The sequence below is a fragment of the Nesoenas mayeri genome (assembly GCF_963082525.1).
Source record: "Nesoenas mayeri genome assembly, chromosome: 2".
NCBI lineage: Eukaryota > Metazoa > Chordata > Aves > Columbiformes > Columbidae > Nesoenas > Nesoenas mayeri.
Genome location: NC_137543.1, coordinates 138,213,746 through 138,229,323, shown reverse-complemented (window position 1 = coordinate 138,229,323; position 15,578 = coordinate 138,213,746). Strand labels below are relative to the sequence as shown.

Genomic DNA, 15,578 nt, shown 5'->3' with positions numbered 1-15,578 from the left:
GCAAATTTGTCTATGCACTCACTTGCACGCAGGCTTTTCATGTGCTAACACCTTTCTAGCCCAAAGATATATACTACTTCACATACATGCAGCGCATTACTGGGAAACTGGTTGAAATTATATAGAAAATCATGCCCTGGTATTTCAAGTACCGTAAAGTAGTGTAAGATAACATGGCTTGGGGTTCCTACTGTATCATTCTAATAGAGCAATACCAGATCCTTGCATTATATGGCTATTATTAGTCATACAGTGCAAACAGAGGGCTTGCTGTTCTCTGCTTTACTATATCTTTCACATTTTGGCTTTCAGATTTTCTTAGATGCACGTAATAGTTGCAAGGCAAATTCGTTCGAGTTATAAATGCCTTATGCAACTCTTCTCAGTCCTTATGATACTGATTTTAAATGTCTGTGAGAATAGTATCAGGACAGGAATTGTGGTTTTGGGCCAAGTCCTGCTCCTGTTAAAAAAGCAAAATTTCCATTAATTTCAATGAGAGTGAGATGGAGCCATTATTCTAGATAGGGAAGATTAACAGTGTTTGATTGATTCATTTGTCTTTTTCAATCCTTCATACATAGGGTCCCGCTGGTGCTGCTGGTCCTGCTGGCCCTCGTGGTGATGCTGGTCCTCCTGTAAGTCTTCAGGCTCTTGGCATTGACATTGTTGCTTTTTATGAAGTCATTGTTTCCTTTAAACCAAATCTTCTTTTTCACTTTTATTTTTAGGGCATGACTGGTTTCCCTGGTGCTGCTGGAAGAGTTGGTCCTCCTGGCCCTGCTGTAAGTAACTCGTGAAGAAGTTCTAAGGGGCGATAAATCAGAAGTTGCACCGGTTAGAGATAATCCTGATTTGTGTTACATGGACACTAATTCTAACTGCACTGAAATCACCTTAGATCCTTAGAGGACTGGATAAGAAGTCTCTAAACTATTTAAACTCCCAGAGGGGGAGTTATGCATTTAGTTTTTGGTTGTTTTGTTTTGTTTGGGTTTTTTTATAATCCACCAAGCATCCCTTTGCATCTTGAGGTGCCCAACCATTTGAAAAAATCCGTGTTTCTTTTGCTTTTGTTCACTGTGAGTAACTGCATAGCCACTGATTTTGAGTGGAATAAGAAAGTCATGTCCTATTTGTAAAATAATGTTAAGGTTATCTTCTGTCCACACTTTCTAAAGTATTTGCAGTCTCAGCTCCTATCTTAAGTAGGGCAGCCTCTCATTTTTAGGAATGTGAATCCTTGCATCTTTATTTTTCAGCCAAAAATTCTAATCTCAAATTAACATTTGTAGTTTTCTTCTTAAAGGTTTCTGACCTTTACCAAAAGGCACTTATTTTGTTAGAAACCCTACATTTTAATATATTTTAAATCTCAGTATCCAAACCAAATAATCCTGTTGAATTTGAATAGGTTTTTCTGATAGATTTTAGTTATATTAATGTATTCAGAGCCAAATCAATATTTTCCTGACAAATTTTGCCACTTTCACCTGCGCTGAGTAAAAAAAAAATCTCAGTCCAATAATTCTACTGATTACACCTATCTACTGATAACAGAAGCAACAGAAGCTGCTGCTTCAGAACAGCTGATAACCTGTTTATTGCAAAGCACGATTTTTATGATGTTTATAAAATGAAACTTATCTCTGCTCTCCCCACTAAATGGGTCTATATTGTAATGATATCATATTCATACTCAATCCTAGGGCATCACTGGTCCCCCTGGTCCTCCTGGCCCAGCTGGTAAAGATGGTGCTAGAGGTCTACGTGGTGATGTTGGTCCAGTTGGCCGTACTGGTGAACAAGGTATTGCTGGCCCACCTGGTTTCGCTGGTGAGAAAGGTCCAGCTGGAGAGGCTGGTGCTGCTGTAAGTTCCTGAGCATGATATCTCATTAAAAATGTTTTTCTTCATGTAAATGTTATGGCTTCTAAGATACTTTGGCCATTTGTGAAGGGCTTTCCTTTTTTATCCTCAGATTTAGCAAAGCTTTTAAGCAGAAGCTCCACTGAGACTCAAGCAAGTGTTTGTAGGCATGTTTGACAAATACGTCATAGGAAGTGAACCTGGTCTCAGGGTCAGGTTTTTATCTTTTTTTTCTTTTTTTGTGGTAAATTGCATCTTCCTCTGCAATTATCCACGTGAAAGCAAAAGGCTAACTGCAGAAGAAATTGCTACTTAGTCTGAGAAAGGGAAGCAGAGTCTCCTACTTTGAAATTGAGCATCACAGATGGAAAAAGAAGGAACATGTGAACATTCATTTAAAACAATCTCTATTCATTTCTGCATCAGAAATGCTAATTTGAGGGGATCACAAGGTTAAAGCTGTCTGGCCCCAGGATGGCTTAGAATTATGCAAATAAATTAATTAATGTTGAGTGCCTGATAGTTGAATTACTGACATTTTTAAAATCAGACATATTTATGTCTTATGGAAGTATGCATTTGTGTGAAATAACACTCTGTCTTTCTCAAAAAATTATACAAATATCTTCTGTGATCTGCAGAAGTTGCAGCTAAGAATGAAATCTTCAGTGTCATTGTCAGACATCTACATTAAAATTTTGAAAGTGACAGTTGAAAATTTCCCCTTTAATGTCCAGTATAAAGCAATACATTTTCTAATTTTTATTCTCTAATTTAATTTCAATTGTGAAAAATGTAATTGAACTAGTAGGTCTGACTGTAAATTAGGATAATAATTTTGGGTAATCTGTCAGGATGATTACTTATGCCAAGTTTACTGCTATGTATGCTCAAATTTCAAGGAAATGGAAAAGCCACTTGACTAGATAACCTTTACCCTTCAAATGGTCAATATAGAGCTCTAAGGGTTGTTTGGAGGTGTCAGATACCACCTAAGAGATCTTCTAAGGCTGTCTCTGGATCAGTCTCAGATGGTCAGTCTCTTTGCTATGGAATCCCCTCACACAGTCATCCTCTCCATACTTAACACCCCAATTTTCATGCACCACCCACGGTTATTGAATGGGATGGGAAAAAATGTATATAGTGTTGTTCTTTAACAGCATTTGCACTGGAAAACAGTTGTGAGGGGAGTATAACCAGCTTTACATTCTTACAGTTATTTAGCTTTGTAGTTTAAAGTCATATGGCTTGGTTGCAATTTCTAGGATCTAGCATTAACATACATTGAGATCCTTGAAAAGCAGTTGATATTGTTGTAGAGCAAATCAAATGAGAAATGTGAAGTGCCATAAAAATTATATTTTTCTCTGTTAATATAAATAATATTCTCTTCATGTCATAGGGTCCTCCTGGTGCCCCAGGTCCTCAAGGTATTCTTGGTGCTCCTGGTATCCTTGGGCTGCCTGGCTCTCGGGGAGAACGTGGTCTTCCAGGCATCTCTGGAGCAACAGTGAGTATATGGCTAGTTAACTCATTTAAACAGATAGATGTAGAGAAAAAAGTTTAGGTCTCCTCTTAAGGGAAACAAGGGAAAAGGAGATGTGGAATCTGCTGTTTCCATTGCTGCTGCAAACAGAGGATATGGACCTCACAGACTTAGAGCAGTGGAAGAAATTATTGCTTGCTGCAGACAAACAAGACTTGTGTCTGCAGGTGAGCATATTTTTGAATGGAATCAGAGGTTTCTGATAGAAGAAGATGAACATTTAGAATGAAGATAATATTTTGTATAGTTAGGCATGTTTCTTGTGTCATGAATTTGTTTCACTTCCAGAATTGATTGCAGAGAAATGTTTCTCTTAGATATAGGCCAAAAGTTCTGTAAGACTGGTTGTGTTGTATTATAATGTCACATTTTGTTATCACTGTTCCTGTATTTAGGGTGAACCTGGTCCTCTGGGTGTTGCTGGTCCTCCTGGTGCCCGTGGTCCCTCTGGTCCTGTGGGTTCTCCTGGTCCAAATGGTGCTCCTGGTGAAGCTGGTCGTGATGTAAGCTACATCTTATTTCCTCTTCAGGATTGCTTTTCTTTTATTCTGAGCCAAAGACAGACAGAAAAAGCAGATGCGACTGAAGGTTATTCTGCTAGGAATATATGAGGAAAGCTTGTTATCACCAAATTTTCATAAGGATCATATTAGATGCAATATACATATCTTTCAGGGAAGTATAGAAACTGCAGCCACTTTTACTTGAGGGGCCTCCTGATTTGTGGCATTAAAGACAAAGTGTTATTTAACTTTAGGCCCACTCAGAAGGCATATGAAGCACGTTACACAAAATGTTGGAATTCAGTTATTGGACGTGTGCAACACTCAGCACTACTTTGGAGCCCTAACAAAATGGGTGCACTTTAACATTGTGGCTGAACTAGATAATGTTTTTCCAATGTGCATTCTGTCACCACAAAATGTGAAGTATACTTGTAGGCTAAAAACGTGATGGAACAAACTCGGGCCTGTGTGGTCGGTTCTGCTGAACAGCAGAGATCAGTGCAAGTTAAGACCTGAGTCCTATGCAGAAAGGAGAATGTGGGAACACTGAAGTGGAACAAACTGCTTCCTCTGCTGCCCTGCCTTATGGGTCATTACTTGCAGGACAGGGTCCTGATCCCAGTTCTACACAGAGCAGCAAATAAACTTACCCATCCAGTTTAACCATCCAAGTTAGTAGTTCACCTTGAAGAAAGTTATCAATACAGTGATTATACATTACTTACATTATAAGAACAGTTAAACTTGTCTACTGTAAGGATGACTATATAAAGCTTTCTCTGGACCTTATCAGAAAAACTTATTTGATAACCTGAAGTATTGTTAACAAGAGACTCCTGTGAGTCCTGAAACTCACAGGATTTCAAAGAGATCAGAGAAAAGTAATTTTATTTTAGAAGTATTAAAGAGAAATAAAATCTCTGTTCCATGAGAATTTTCTGGAAAAAAAAAAAAAGCTTTGCTAGCGTACACAGTGAAACAGTTGAAGTGAAATAAACATTCACAAATGAAGTCATTTAAGCTTGTGAAGTACCACAACAAAGTAATTTAGCTTGACTACTGTGTAAGTCCTTTTCTCGCCACTGGCATTTTTCATCTAACAAGTAAGTCTCACTTTTAGAAGAGTGCAAACTGTATGAAGACCACTATTGTCTTGACCTTTTCATTTAGAGAAATATAGCAAAATCCAGTAATTTTCTTCTTGTACTGAACTTGCAAAGACCTAAAAGGCCATCTTATTTTTCTGAGAACACTTAATATATATAGGGGATTTGAAAGTGGCATTTATAAGGAAGAGTTTTTTATTGTCAAAATTTATGCTATCTCATCTCAATGTCTTCTTATTCTCATTGGGAGCAATTAGACTGACACACAGTTCCATGTAAGATGAAGGTTGATGGAATTTAATGCTTTTTTCATGGTATTTTAACAGGGCAACCCTGGAAATGATGGTCCTCCAGGCCGTGATGGTGCTCCTGGCTTCAAGGTAACTTGTTCTTTTATTTCGTAATCATGGAAGAAATATTCCAGTATAAGTCAGTAGTAACACACTGTCTGTCCCTTTCCACTCCTTTGTTCCCAGGGAGAGCGTGGAGCTCCTGGTAGCCCTGGTCCCAGTGGTGCACTGGGTGCTCCTGGTCCTCATGGCCAAGTTGGTCCTGCTGGAAAGCCTGGAAACCGTGGTGAACCTGTAAGTTGATAAGACCTTAATTTTTTTTATTAACACAGCACTAACATTTGTCCATCATATATACACATTATACCTCAAGTCCCTACAATATGTGGATAATTATTTTGCTTTCTGCAGAGATGTGTTGAGCATGGAATCTTCCTTAGGTATAATATACAGCACTGACAAGCATTGCTCTATTCCTGTTTCAGGGTCCTGCTGGTGTTGTGGGTCCTGCTGGTGCTTTTGGTCCAAGAGGTCTTGCTGTAAGTCTGATTTCTAAATACAATACCACATTGACACAAGAAGAGAAAACATGCTTTATTAATAAGAACTTGTGACTGTGCTCAAGATATGGGTCCAAAAAGTAGTGTTTAAGGAGCTGCAAATATTTATAGACCTAGAATTAAGATGAGTGTTCTCTTGTATGGGAGCAATCCTGAAGCTTTTGGGATTGACACTCTTCCTGGGTATGTTAATATGTTGTGTGTATATAGATATATATATATAACAGGAGCAACCTGTGGCATAAGGTAGAATGCTCATGCTTAATTCTTGCTTTGACAGTGGTACATACTTGAAGCCTTCTATTTTATTTCTCATACACCTATATCCCTTTCTAGGGCCCACAAGGTCCACGTGGTGAGAAAGGTCTACCTGGTGATAAGGGTCCAAGAGGTCTGCCTGGCTTGAAGGGACACAATGGATTGCAGGGTCTTCCTGGTCTTGCTGTAAGTAAATGATTTTCAGTATTTTGAATATAAAGAGCAAAAAAAAAGGAAATAAGGTCACCCTAGTGTGCAACTACATATGCACAACCCAGCAGGTTGATACCACTTACTGCATTCTGTATCATCTTTCAAAGGCCATGAGATTCTCTTTAACACTCAGCTGTCTTCAGACAAAATGATGAATTTTTATATTGCCATTGATAGTTGGCTTTAAAACTGTAAGTAGCATTAGTTGTCCTGAAACTCAACTGCATTTGGCCTGCACAGAGCTCAAAAAGCTCTGCCTTTTTTTAAATATTATTTCTTATTTTGGCCATAAATTGTAAAGCTTTGTGTTAAAGAGTAACAGAAGTAACATGTAGATTTTCTTCTTTTTAAATTCTGGTATCCCCTTTAGGAATTCTGATGTTTGTTTTAAAGTCTTCTCTGAAAATCTGAAGAAACAATATAGAGGCTTTTATAAGTTATTCTCTTAAATGCCTCTTTACGCTCTCCCTCCTCCCTCCCAAAACCCAGCATTTTATACCCCAACTCTGCTAATAAATGTCATTAGCCCTAGATTCTCATTCTCTGAGCCCAAATATCTCCTCCATGAATCATGCTAATACAAATGTGTGCCACTGCATCTTTTTAATTACTATGTATGTATCTTTCCCTATAGGGCCAACATGGTGATCAAGGTCCTCCTGGTAATATCGGCCCTGCTGGCCCAAGGGTATGTGAATTTAAGAACATATACAAATAACTCTCCCATTCCTTTTGTGCAATATATATGTACACTCCTGTTTATATGAATCTCTATTCGTAGTGTTTTCTACTGTTATTAAACTGTTTGAGTTTCCTTTTAGGGTCCACCTGGTCCTTCTGGTCCTCCTGGTAAAGATGGTCGCAATGGTCTCCCTGGACCTATTGGCCCTGCTGGTGCACGTGGCTCTCATGGTAGCCAAGGCCCTGCTGTGAGTATAACTTATTGTTGTTAATTGAATAAACATATTTATGTCACAGTTACAAGACAGCCACTTCAAAACCTTAGCAGTTTAGGAAAATATTTATTTATTAAATTAAAAAATAATTCCAAATGTCTGTTGGTATTTAGCATTAAACATTCCCCTGATAGGCCTAAACCTGAAGTCCTTGTTCATTCCTTATGGCCAGAGAGCAAATACCCAAAGAAAATGTGGTAGTCCTACGCTGTGCATCTTCTAATGCTTGAGGCCCATAGTAGTCACCACAGGGTGGGTCCATATGTGCTGCCTCAGATTGGAGCTCAGAGTGCTAGGGGTTAATTAGGAATATGCATTTGTGGAAGCATTTAGTCGAGAGAACCATATCTGTAACAGAATGCTGCTTGTCTTTTGCTTTTGAAAAACTTTAGGGTCCTCCTGGTCCTCCTGGTCCCCCTGGTCCCCCTGGTCCAAATGGCGGTGGATACGAAGTTGGCTATGATGCAGAATACTACCGGGCTGATCAGCCTTCTCTCAGACCCAAGGATTATGAAGTTGATGCCACTCTGAAAACTTTGAACAACCAAATTGAGACCCTGCTGACCCCAGAAGGCTCCAGAAAGAACCCAGCTCGCACCTGCCGTGACCTAAGACTTAGCCACCCAGAATGGAGCAGCGGTATGTTAGTGCCAGATGTTTGCCCTTTCTGGCTCAGGGAGCAGTTCCCTTTCTTTGATGAATGGTATCCTTGGCCACCCAGTGAAAATACTAAATGACTAATTAATTTCTCTCTGCCTCCACTGAAAATAGATGTAAGGACATTCCGAAAAGCTCTTTATAGCCATTGTTGAAAAATTATTGCAATAATTTTCCAAAATAATACAAGAATACTTAACTCAGCTTTCGGATATAATTCCTTATACATTAACAATCTAAAATACATATACCAGTTATCACCTTAGTATTGTACCTAGTTGTGATATTTATGACCTCTGAGTTCCTATATCAAAGAAGTGAATATAAACTGAATGCAAATGTTAGGCTGAGTGAACTATTGTTCGCATTTCTGTCCTCAATCACAGGCTTCTACTGGATTGACCCTAACCAAGGCTGCTCTGCGGATGCCATTAGAGCGTACTGTGACTTTGCCACTGGTGAGACTTGCATCCATGCTAATCCCGACAATATTCCTGCTAAGAACTGGTATGTCAACAAGAACCCCAAGGACAAGAAGCATGTGTGGTTTGGTGAAACTATCAATGGTGGCAGCCAGGTAAGTGATTTATGGGAGGATGATCATTTCCTACAGTGCTGTCTGAAGAATTCCCAATTCACAGGCTCTCAGCAAGCAAACACATAAACTCTCCTAGAGGAGAAATATGAAAAAGGGAACTACCTTTTATCTCAAGGGAACAGAGCTCCAGTTCTGGTTAGGATCACAATTTACTAAAAGGATTTCTCAGTATTGTTCTAATTTTTCTTGGTGACTGCAAACGATCAATTCCATATGACTAATGGCTATTGCCAAGGGAAGCCTGGACTGAAATATGGTGTATTAGTACAAAGACAGCCCAGAAACTGTCTGAAAAAGTAAGACAAATATCTTTGCTTCTTGTTTTGAGATTTTTTTACATATGACACTGTTCCTGGAAAGATATTTATATTACACACCACAGATCCTGAGTGTATGCCATCGTAACATTCAGAATTGCCAGTGTAATTAGAAATGAGAAATGAACATAATTGCACATTAGACACTGTACTAGCCAATTGCAAATAAATAGCTTTTGTACATCTAAGGAGATGTAATTACATAATTCTTAAATGAAATTGCGTTGATGTTTTTATGAAATCACAGTGTCCAAGATCTATAGTAAAAGAACATAAGACTGATGACACTGGCTCAGAACAAGGGTCCAGGGTAGTCTGGGGTCATGTTTTTTACGGTGGCTAAAAGCAGATCCTGTAAAAGAATATAAGAACGAAGTAAATATTTGTAACAACCACAGACACTATTCTATTAAACTAAAAAAAAAAAAAAAAAAGATTTGGGGTTTTTCTTGAGACAGGCATTGTTTCTGTCTATCTACGGAAACAATAGATTTCCTTGAACTTGTGTGATCTTGTCTTAGACTCCACGTAAGTTTATGTTAACACCCCATCTTGGAACCAATTTCTACAATTTAATTGACTACATCCACTCATGTCTGGTTTTCAACCTACCTCCTACTAGTTTTATTTGATGTTCTTTAGTTGCAATAGACAAGTGAGCACAGACTTATGTGATTATTTTTTCTCATGTTCCTAGAAAAAATATCACATACTTCCACTACAAACATCCACCATTCCCCAGCAATACAACTGACCGGGTTCCTTTCTGTTTTCCAGTTTGAATACAATGATGAAGGAGTCACCTCAAAGGATATGGCCACCCAACTTGCCTTCATGCGTCTGCTGGCCAACCATGCCTCCCAGAACATCACCTACCACTGCAAGAACAGCATTGCCTACATGGATGAGGAAACTGGCAATCTTAAAAAGGCTGTTATACTGCAGGGATCCAATGATGTTGAGCTACGAGCTGAAGGCAACAGCAGATTCACTTTCAGTGTTCTCGAGGATGGCTGTTCTGTAAGTAACGCAGAAACCACAGGCACCATGATTGCCCATGCTTAAGCACGTGATGAGGAACAGAGTTTCAGAATTAGATTCTCAGTCAGACCAGCAAAATTTTGTGCAATTAAGATAAATAGCTTACAAAACAAACTATGCCAGATCTTTAACAAGTGGGAAGGAGTGGGGTACAAACAAAGCCACCTTCTGCTGTGCAGTGTGGCAAGGAAAAAGACAAAGCTTTCCAGAGGGACCAGACCCAGATCCTGTGTAAGCTGAAGACTGATGAGAAAATTGTGCACAAGCTATGGGAGGGGGAGGATCTTTAAGTCCTGAAAAACTCAGGCAGGGTTCTCTGAGGATTTAACATCAGTGTGAATAATATGGTAGTTTATGTAAAGCATCACACATATGACTTCAGAAGATTAATGTAAATATTTTCTCTGTATCAGAGATCTAAATAAATTGGACATGGGTATCTGACTTGCAAACAATGTTCAGCAAAATTAATATGAAATTCTTTCAGAAATTATCCATTCAGGTGAAACAATTCTCAGTACTATGAACAATGCAATAACAATTGTAATGAATCTTCTCTTGCAGAAAAAGAACAATAAATGGGGCAAAACAATTATTGAATACAGAACAAATAAGCCATCTCGCTTGCCCATCCTTGACATTGCACCTTTGGATATTGGCGGCGCTGACCAAGAATTTGGTGTGGACATTGGCCCAGTCTGTTTCAAATGAATGAACTAAAATTAACTTAAAGCCTCTCCCAAATTATTCTCTTGTCATTTCTTTTTATAATGAAAGCTGACTCCTTCCATTTCTTCTGTTCATCTACTTGCTTAAACTCTGGGCGAAAGAGAAGGAGAAGAATTGATTGGAGCATTGTGCAATGAAATTTAATACAGCCCCAAAAGAACTTGGAAGTCTTTCAGGATTTACCACCTTGCTTTGGGAAATGTCAACCTTTGTAAAGAAAAAAAAATAAACAAAATAAAAAATCATGAAAGTTTGCACCACTTGTGGCCTTTGAATATCTTCCACAGAGGAAGTTTAAAACCACGACTTACAAAGGTTTAAACTACCTCATACACTAAGTCAAGTGTGATCCACATCTTTTGTAGGAACTTCTCCATATGATCTGAGGTATTTCAGTTCCACTCAAAAATATAGTGGTGCTAATTATTATTACAGAGTATCTTTCCAATACTTGAACTTCGATGGTGCTAGTAGCATTTAAAGTATCACTTTTCTGTTTCTTTGAAGTCTGTCTCAAAACTTAGAATGTCCTGTCTCACCCGCAGCTTAAGCATGTGGATCAATTTTCCTCATCTTTGTCTTCTTCCTCCAAAATCAGGTGCTCCTGCTTTCAAATCTCATTTCCATCTTCTACAATGGGTAAAAAAAAAAATCATTTCTCTAAAAAAGAAAGAAAATGTATTTTGTATATGTGAGATGTTTAAATAAATTGTGAAAAAAAAAAATGAAATAAAGCATGTCCAGTGTTCCAAAAGAAGCTATTCAATGAGTTAAGTTGCTTGCTTAGATGCCTTGGCAGATATTCATACCCAGAATTTACAATACGTTTCATTAATGCAACCATCTTAGCCCATTGCTGTAAAATATTTTCTTAGAGCATTCAAAGTCTGCCTACAACTGTCTTATAGGTGTGATTGTCTATTTGACTCTTTATTTCAACACCACCTTTTGAAAAGTCCACAATATAGTATGAGAAGTTCAAAAGTAGAAATAATTCCTTCCTTTTTTCCAAATGCTAAACAGGATTAATGGCCAAAAGAAGGAAAATGAGGCTTCATCTTACCCTTGAAGACAGAAAGCTCCTTGGTGTTAAGAGAATTGTGCTGTGTGCTTTCAAAAGGATATGCAGAAGTCCATACAAGAAACCTCTAAACTTGATTGTCTTGTCAGGGAGATCAGGGTTTGTTAGGCTCTTACTATTCATTCAGTTCTGTGTGAGACACAGAAGTATCTGGTATTGCTAATGTTCACTGTCACAAAAAACACACCACAAGAAGTAAAGACTTCTCTGAGGCCTTTTTAAGAGAGTACTGTCATACAGTGCTTTTCTGAAAACCCTAAATGAACCGTAATTCCAACAGCCGTGTTTTTGGAATGGGGAAGGCACTCGGGAGAACACACAAAGGACCATGAGGACAAGAGCAAAAGCAGGTAAGGTGAGAGGTGAGAGAGACTTCATCAGCAGGAACCCCCAAAGGGAAGCATGAAGAAAATATCCAGGAGAAGATCCCTATCACCTGGAGAAAGCACCATTCCAGAGGTTAGTGGCTGAGAGTCTGAAGGCACCTCCAAACAGTGCAAGGAGGAATAAGGTTCTAAAGACAATTTTTAGTTCTCGCTTGCAATTAATAGCTTAAGGGAAAATGGACAAATATCAAAACAGGGCCCTGCATGTAGCTGCTATGTGCCCACAGCTGTGTGCTGAATTAACAAGGGGAATTGCTATGATAAAATAACAGCCTATATTTTCTTGAGTAAAACATACTACAGGTAAATACCTGCATTGATTCATTGGACCATGATGATTCATAAAATGTTAGTATTTCAGTCATTGTCTTGGTATGTCAAAATATAATTTTTATTGTTGTTCTAAAAAGAAAATAGTTAAATGCTTTAACATGGCAAGAGTGTCTCTTCTTACATAGATTATCTATGCAACAGGAAGTTCCTACAAGGACTGAAAAGATAAAATAACACCTTTCAGTCCACACAATCCACTAGGATGTATGCAAACGTTATTGCTAGGACTAGGAGGTGGATTTGCTGCCTAGGAAGGAAAACAAAACAAAACAAAACAAAACCACAACACATTTAAATTAACACTTGAGGTTTAGCAAGGAAAGTACAAAAGGCAAATCCTGTCTCTTTTGTCATCTTCTGATTTCTCCTTTGCTCTCTGTGATCTGTTCCACAGCACGTCCTGCCAGGCACAGAACACTTCCTTTCTACCAGCTCATTGGTAACATCCAAATTCTGCTGTGTTTTCACACCTTCGCCACAGAAGTGGACTCATTTGGAAATTAAAGCTAAAAAAATACATAGCACCTACCTCTCAACTTCTATCCTCATTAGCATCAAGAAGATACTCAGTTTGGCCTACAGGTTTTGAGCTCATCAGAACTTACTGTCCATTTTGCTTGTGCTGTGCACAATATTGAAGAAACTGTCTTTCCTCTCAAAAACCCTAGCTGAAAATCAGTGAGATGAACTGCAGGCAGCACAGGCAGCCTTCATACTGTCAAATTTCAGGAACATAAAATGATGAGTAAACTTCCGGTAAAGCGAAATTAATAATTTTTGGGAGTGGTCTGCCTCTCTGTAAGGATTATCTCTGGAGCATTTAACTAGAAGCGGGTACATATCAGCAGTAATGCAACTAGACTGTTAGCATAAATCAGCTAAAACAATAGGGTTAAAATAGGTTAAAGTTTGTGTTCAGAACAAGAAAGGAACCTGGAAGGAAAGGAAAATAGCTGGGGTAACTAAGCGAAAGATAAATTGCTGGAGAAGATGCATGAGTCTTATTAAAAAGTCTTCGTAAGTGTTTAAAGTGCCTCTGTGCATATGAACTGGAATTCCTACATAGTCCTCTTGACACCTGAATTTTACTAGTTGTGATGGGCAACAGCTCTTGAGGCTGGTTTGCACTTTTATAAGCATGTTCTGTTCATGAGCACAAGACCCTCCCAGTCAGCCTGTGATCCCAGCATGCGGGGGAATTGTTCAGATAAATGCGAATCAAACAAAACAGCAGTTGCCAGGGGGTGATGAATGAATTCAGTCTCCCCTCTCCTTTCTCCTCCTGAGTGTAGCTTGCTCTCCTGGGCCCAGTGTCAGGCTGGCAGATGCTGCTTCCCACTCCCACAGGCTCAGCTGGCAGTACGTTGGGCTCCCTGTAGCCTGTGCTTTTGCATGAATATGGCATAAGTACGTTAAAACTAGAGGTGATGTGACCTTGTTAAATTCAAGCAAGGCAGAGCAAAAAGAAACTTCCAAACCTGGAAAGCTGTTGCAGAAGGGACAGTTGTGACTGCACAGGCTCCTTCACTGGGAAGAGAATCATGAGCCACTGATCACCATCATAAAGATCTCTGTTCATCAGTTTAAAACATAAATACTGTGCCAAAGACTGCAAATAGACAGATTTCCTTTAATACAAGTAATGGACTAAGCAACATTAAGAGGCTGCAGCTTTTGACATGACTTGATGAGTTCTGCTGTCGCGCTTAGTGGTTTCAGACAGGATCTCCTAGAAGCTGTTTTTCTAACACCTACTTGATGCAGTGTTTTACAGTATTAGAATAATGCATACTAATTTCAAACAATGAGAGAATAGCAAGTTCAAGTGAAGAAATTCTTAGATACGCTACGAGAAGAAATCTCAAATTCATCTGGCTTTATGCAGGCTTCATTCTGATCTCATTGAAATACCACTAATTTTCTGTATTGCTCCCCTATAAGCCCCATATGCAAAATGAATGCAATCTATGGTGCATAAAGAAAGATCTTCCACAGAAATTACTATATTTTCATAATCTTTGGCTGGAGTAAATTTGTCCTTTCCTGGAAAACAGGTGGTTGAATACAGGTGTTACATGAGCAAAATTTCCTAAACATGATTCCATGCTTGAGTATATTCTCCAAGTACTCAGGAAATTCTGGTTCTCGTTAAGCCAAGTGTAATTATCAAAAGAAACAAATACAACATTTGAATCCTATTTTGAACACAAGCATTGGAAATATATATAATCCATTCCAATAATTATTGTCAACATCATCTTAAAAACACCTATATCTTTTATTTTCTCTTATAGTTTTCAAGCTTCTGAAAGCAATTATTTGGGTGAAATTAAACAAGTTTTCCCAAGTGCCAATTCTTAACACCCTTAGTGAAACAGCCAGAGCAGGTCTCTATCATTTCCACGCACATAGTGCACCACCTATTGACTTAGACACTAATTACCAGCCCCTGAAGAGTGTTGGGTGGTTTGTTTGTTTGTTTGTTTTCCTGAATTCACTGTCATGGTTACTATCCATATCTTTTGCCCATATCCCAAGGACTATTTCTGCAAAATAACAGCATCACAACTCATCCTAAAAATATATTATCTTATCAGAAGAACACCCATCCAAAGCAGAAAAGCTCCTGGCAGCAAACTGCAGTCTCACTCGGGGTAGAAAAGACTCAAGACAATAATAATTTAGTCTTTTAGTTGTTACGTTCTATGAATCTGAAACAGTAGATGCAAATTCATCTGATTAATAGCTCCGCAATGAAGCAAATGCTGCTTAAGATGCTGTCTGTAATTCACCTGTCCGTCTCCTGCAACTACCTCTGTGCAAAGATACTGCTGTTAAATGGACTTCTGTCCTTTTACGTATACAGTGCTTTTGGGAGTGATCTGGAACAGGTCAGAGCAAAAATAATTTAATTCACAGAGGAACTGCAGGGTTAGGTTCCTCCTGTTCCACAATACTGTTATGAGGTTCATAAGGACACGGGTGGCCGAAAGGAAATTCAAGATAGCATCTCACAGCATCTCTTTCTTCTTCTCTATTTTCCTAGACACAAGGAATAATTTTTTTAGAATGAGGGTGGTAAAATACTGGAACAGGTTGCCCAGAGAGGTGGTAGATGCCCAGAAACATT

At 38.7% G+C, this 15,578-nt stretch overlaps 1 protein-coding gene across 1 annotated transcript in view; it reads left to right on the top strand.

The window, feature by feature from the left end:
* COL1A2 (collagen type I alpha 2 chain) overlaps window positions 1-11,706 on the top strand; it is a gene marked incomplete at its 5' end in the record, with an annotated part of 40,158 nt that extends 28,452 nt beyond the window's left edge. The window contains 15 exons of the mRNA XM_080339957.1: window positions 585-638; window positions 732-785; window positions 1,710-1,871; window positions 3,274-3,381; window positions 3,813-3,920; window positions 5,356-5,409; window positions 5,506-5,613; window positions 5,805-5,858; window positions 6,216-6,323; window positions 6,985-7,038; window positions 7,172-7,279; window positions 7,699-7,945; window positions 8,350-8,540; window positions 9,656-9,898; window positions 10,484-11,706. Coding sequence (XP_080196083.1) covers window positions 585-638; window positions 732-785; window positions 1,710-1,871; window positions 3,274-3,381; window positions 3,813-3,920; window positions 5,356-5,409; window positions 5,506-5,613; window positions 5,805-5,858; window positions 6,216-6,323; window positions 6,985-7,038; window positions 7,172-7,279; window positions 7,699-7,945; window positions 8,350-8,540; window positions 9,656-9,898; window positions 10,484-10,630 — 1,800 coding nt within the window. The 3' untranslated portion in view covers window positions 10,631-11,706. The remainder of the gene's footprint in view (window positions 1-584; window positions 639-731; window positions 786-1,709; window positions 1,872-3,273; window positions 3,382-3,812; window positions 3,921-5,355; window positions 5,410-5,505; window positions 5,614-5,804; window positions 5,859-6,215; window positions 6,324-6,984; window positions 7,039-7,171; window positions 7,280-7,698; window positions 7,946-8,349; window positions 8,541-9,655; window positions 9,899-10,483) is intronic.
* Between the last annotated feature and the right edge of the window lie 3,872 nt (window positions 11,707-15,578).